Source organism: Atta colombica, unplaced genomic scaffold (genome assembly GCF_001594045.1).
Source record: "Atta colombica isolate Treedump-2 unplaced genomic scaffold, Acol1.0 scaffold161, whole genome shotgun sequence".
Lineage (NCBI taxonomy): Eukaryota > Metazoa > Arthropoda > Insecta > Hymenoptera > Formicidae > Atta > Atta colombica.
This window is the reverse complement of record NW_017259252.1, coordinates 317692-322175: the sequence shown is the minus strand read 5'-3', so window position 1 is coordinate 322175 and position 4484 is coordinate 317692. Positions and strand designations below refer to the sequence as shown.

General features: G+C 35.2%; 1 protein-coding gene across 2 annotated transcripts in view; it reads left to right on the top strand.

The window, feature by feature from the left end:
• Window positions 1-4439, top strand: part of LOC108685890 (tetraspanin-1) — a 46842-nt gene extending 42403 nt beyond the window's left edge. The window contains exons 9-10 of one of the 2 annotated variants that reach the window (XM_018190902.1): window positions 1307-1385; window positions 4258-4439. In XM_018190902.1, coding sequence (XP_018046391.1) covers window positions 1307-1341 — 35 coding nt within the window. In that variant the 3' untranslated portion in view covers window positions 1342-1385; window positions 4258-4439. The remainder of the gene's footprint in view (window positions 1-1306; window positions 1386-4257) is intronic. The other variant, XM_018190904.1, reaches the window with a different exon arrangement.
• The last annotated feature ends 45 nt before the right edge of the window (window positions 4440-4484 follow it).

Sequence of the window (4484 nt, the reverse complement as noted above, 5' to 3'; positions counted from 1 at the left end):
TATATATATATATATATATACACACATATATGTGCATATATGTATGTACATGCTTTCGTGTACTTTCCAATGCAATGGTGACGCAAGTTGAATCCGATGGCATCGTACCGCATCGTGCGCTTTGATCGCATCAAAACTACGACGTAACGAAACGAGAATCGAAGGATAGTGGATCAAAAAAGCTATTTAACTAATTATATATACCCGATCGACAGAACGATCATTGAGCAAAATGGATCACGATCGCTCTATGAAATATTGCTCGAATCTTTCAATCGCTGCATGTTAACGTCATATGAATTTCAACGGAAATCGCGTTGAGCGAAAAACGCATCAGAGGATCAATAATGATCTTTGTCAATGCGAGAGCTTTAGAATTGCATGTGCCAAATTATACCACGCGGTTAATCGCGGAAATGTGAGTCACTTGTCAAGCGCCGCTTTACTTCGGTGTTCAAGTATCCAATGTATCAAACGCATTCGCTTTCACCGAGATTGATTATTAACATGGAGTACATATTCATAGGACACCGCGAGCAAATCGTTCAACGTTTTGACACATGTAGAAATAATCCTTCTTTATTTAGCCTTTCTGCAAGTGAAGGAATTAAATGAAGGAATTAATTTGAACGTCATACGGATAAAAATATTTTTTTTTATATTCCTTACGCTATTGTATTAATCGTTATTGTATATTAATATAATACTTATTTCTATCCGCTCAATACCCGCTTTTGAATGATCTATTTTTAATGATACTCGTATTTCGATATTTCGTCATTGCCTTGCAACGTCTTACTTAAAATGCTTTTAAATTCGAAATGATCAATAATGTATACATAATATCGTGCTGGAATACTCGTCAAACGCGAACAACTTTATTGTCCAAGTTCTCGCAGAACGTGAAATAAGAGATAGCTAAATGCGATAATAACTTTAATTATTATCTCGATTACGATCATCCATCGAGCAGCTTGCTTTCCCCGGATTTTTGAACATTCGTTCAATCATATATATATAGTAGTTTTATTTTGCATTTCTTGTCATATGAACAAAAAATTGTCACACGAGAATTTCCGTAGTTTTTGTAAACGACTGAAGTCAATCGGTGGTGAAAGTGTTGTTGAGTGCAGCACAATTTCACGTTCGGGTCCTCGACGGTGAGGTGAATGCCTCGTCGTGAATACGAAGAAATTACGGTGTTACACACGCGCGTATCCACATCTCTGAATTGATCACAATCCATCCTATTAAAGTAGAATCTTTTTCTCAATTGGAAGGCATTGACAAATGGACGTTCTTTTAGCTTGTGTAGACGTATCGTCAAGGCAGGCCTGGTGAGGTGCTGAAGTAAGGATGATGATTTTGATGGGGTTTGCTTTCAAGTAAGACGGAGGTGAAACTGTCAGTTGACAGTTGATCCCTTCTTTGCTGCTGCTTTACGCTGCAGCATCTAGATCTATCATCCATTCTATTCTACAAACGTTCTTTCATGAATTCTATGAGGCATGGTAGCTTTGCTCTTCACCCTTGCATGGCCATGTTGTTGTATAATATTATTTGACGAAGGCAGAGTGTCAGATGTATAACGGAAGCAGAAAGAGAGAGGCCCGATTGCATCGTTATGTGGACAACCTGTAACAGATGCAGACCGACTAATATTGATTTATTTTGAACTGAAGGTTTTGTACGGGATAATGGCATAGCATGGATCAGACGATATCTTGTGATAATGAAAATTATAAGTGTGCATTAATAGTATGATCATTAATCAAAAAGCTATTTTTATTATTTCAGTACCTAATAACAATAATAATGATATAATAATAATAATAATAATAATAATAATAATAATAATAATAATAATAATAATAATAAAGCGACCCTCGTCAAGCGCAACGTTCCTCTAAATCGCGACCAATTTTGAGTCAACTTTTTCTTAAAGGAGAACGGAAATTTATTACAATTTTCTAATTTTTTAAAGTAATATCACCTTGTAACTTCAAATTAAAATTCTATTAAAATGCAGTCTATTTGAAATTAACTTAAGAATATGATTTGCTGTTTATATTTGCAAAACGCTCTCTTTTCACCTTTGATCACATCTTTGTAAAGGAAAGATCGACTTAAAATTGATCAAGGAAAGTACAGTTCAAAGGAAGTATGTTTGACGAGAAACACTTTGTATTAATGATGATAAATTATTAGAGTGATTGAAAGATATAAAATATCTTTATATAATGGGGAAAATATATAAAAGTAGCATAATACATTAGACGTTTAAATACGTGCAATTGTTGTTTCATGTTTACAATCAATCTAAATGACGTTAATTATTATAATTAGACATTTCTCAAGTTCTGCAAAGATGTTTATCAATCGTTTACGAATTAGTTACGAAGCAATAATTATAATTGCTAATAGATGAGGCTAAAATTTATAGAAAACAAATGAGTCATTAATCAAAGCGTTCCATCCGTAAATAATAATACGCATTTTCGTAATTCAACTAATATGAGTTTAACAATAAGTATAATAATATACGGGCACAGAGATCTTTCTTTTTGAAACGATAAATTATCGAATGTATTTGCCAAGTCAAACGAGTATGCAATTGGGCCTGTAAGTTTCATTTAAGCTTCAGCGTGATTTCATTTTATTTCATGGTGTTTATTCGTATCCGAACAGCTATCGGCACGAATTATTAAACACACATAGCAAAATTCTACTCGGAATTGTGGTACAAGTAACATAAACATTTAACTGTTTCTTTTCTCCCTTCTCATTAGTTATAGTAGCTTAGTCAGCAAATCTGTTATCTCAATGTTGCAAATGCTATACGGTACCTAACAGATACATCACAGAGAGACCACGCAGAATGAGATATCTCATTCACGTTTACATATGTAAAGAACACAAAAAAAATGCATTATGGTAAATGGGACAATGTACAATTTCGAGGAGAAATCCATATATCTTCATAAGAAATCGATAATATGTATGTTAGTGTACTCTCAATGTTTACACACACTGTTGTATACGCAACGGCCAATCTGTACGTATGCGCACCTAATACACGCGGAGGGCTTGAGCCAAAAATTGTACCACACAATAACAAAAAAAAAAATATTTCAAGACTGAGAAAATTGAGAAACTAAATTGTACGCACACTACAATGATTTGATGTGGATCTTACGAGAAACGAAGATATCATTTCCTTAGTAGGATACGTGTATATACATATACTTACATAGAGTATATTTTTGTAGAGTTTCTGCGATATCTCGGCACGACATCGCACAAGTGAAACGCGAAAGAAACTTCCGATTCTTTGTTCATTTCGAGGAACTCGAGAATAAACGAGGAATTACATTGCATTTTCGACAATATGATCGCACGAGTGTATGGCACGCGTGTCGGATGTGTCGACTACGAAATGCCAAAAAATGATGCACAAATGATCTTACGCGTTTTCTTCCGTACCTGAACTTTTCTAAATATAACAATGATCTGCCCTATATGGCGTGGAAGCTTTTGGTTTACAATGTTTACATCAACAATCTTACAATTTGCAGAGTAAAGATATTTAGATGTTCTAACATTGCTATATGCTGCATTCCTATAGCAACGTTGTTGCATTCCTGCACAAACGTCGAAGCAACTTTGGATGCTATCCATTTGGTAATACAAGTGTTATTTTGTCTTTGTTACTCTCTGAATATTAAGAAAGATGGAATGATGTTTGTGTCACTAAACGAGAAGCATTCTTGCAACAATGCTATATTCTTGCGTTAACATTGCGTTGCAGCAATATTTTGTGTGTGTGTGTGTGTGTGGTGTGTGTGTGTGTGTGTGTGTAATGTATGTATGTATGTATGTATGTATGTATGTATGTATGTATGTATGTATGTATGTATGTATGTATGTATGTATGTATGTATGTATGTATGTATGTATGTATGATTAACAATATTGCAATTTTTCCGTGATGTTTCCGCAAGCCTTCCATGCTGCATGGGTATGATACGAATCTCTTGTTTGGAGGATCTGTTATTTGCAATCGAGAGCCGCATGCGATATTGTGTGTGCAATTATCCACTCGATGAAATGTTTTTGTTCATCGTTCTTTCTCCGTGCTAGCGTGCGCGTACGTACACGAATCGACGGTATATCTTAATGCGGACGGTAGTTTTTACGATGCTATTTAAATCGCTACTAATTGTTCATGCCGCACATTCTAGACATTTTCGTTTCCAGTGTTAACTTGTTGGTGCTGCTGTTGACGAGGCATTAAGAGCATGGAACTGTTGAGTAGTGCCTCCTAGCACGTTGAGCCCTTAGTGCTCCTGTGCCTTGCTTGCTTGAAACTCTAGCTGCTAGCCCAAGCCTAGGCTAGCTGAGAAGTCGGCCGACAGAAACCAATTCTTTAACGCTTGAGTTAACAAAACGTTTCGAAAAAACGAAAAAAAAAAAATATATATATA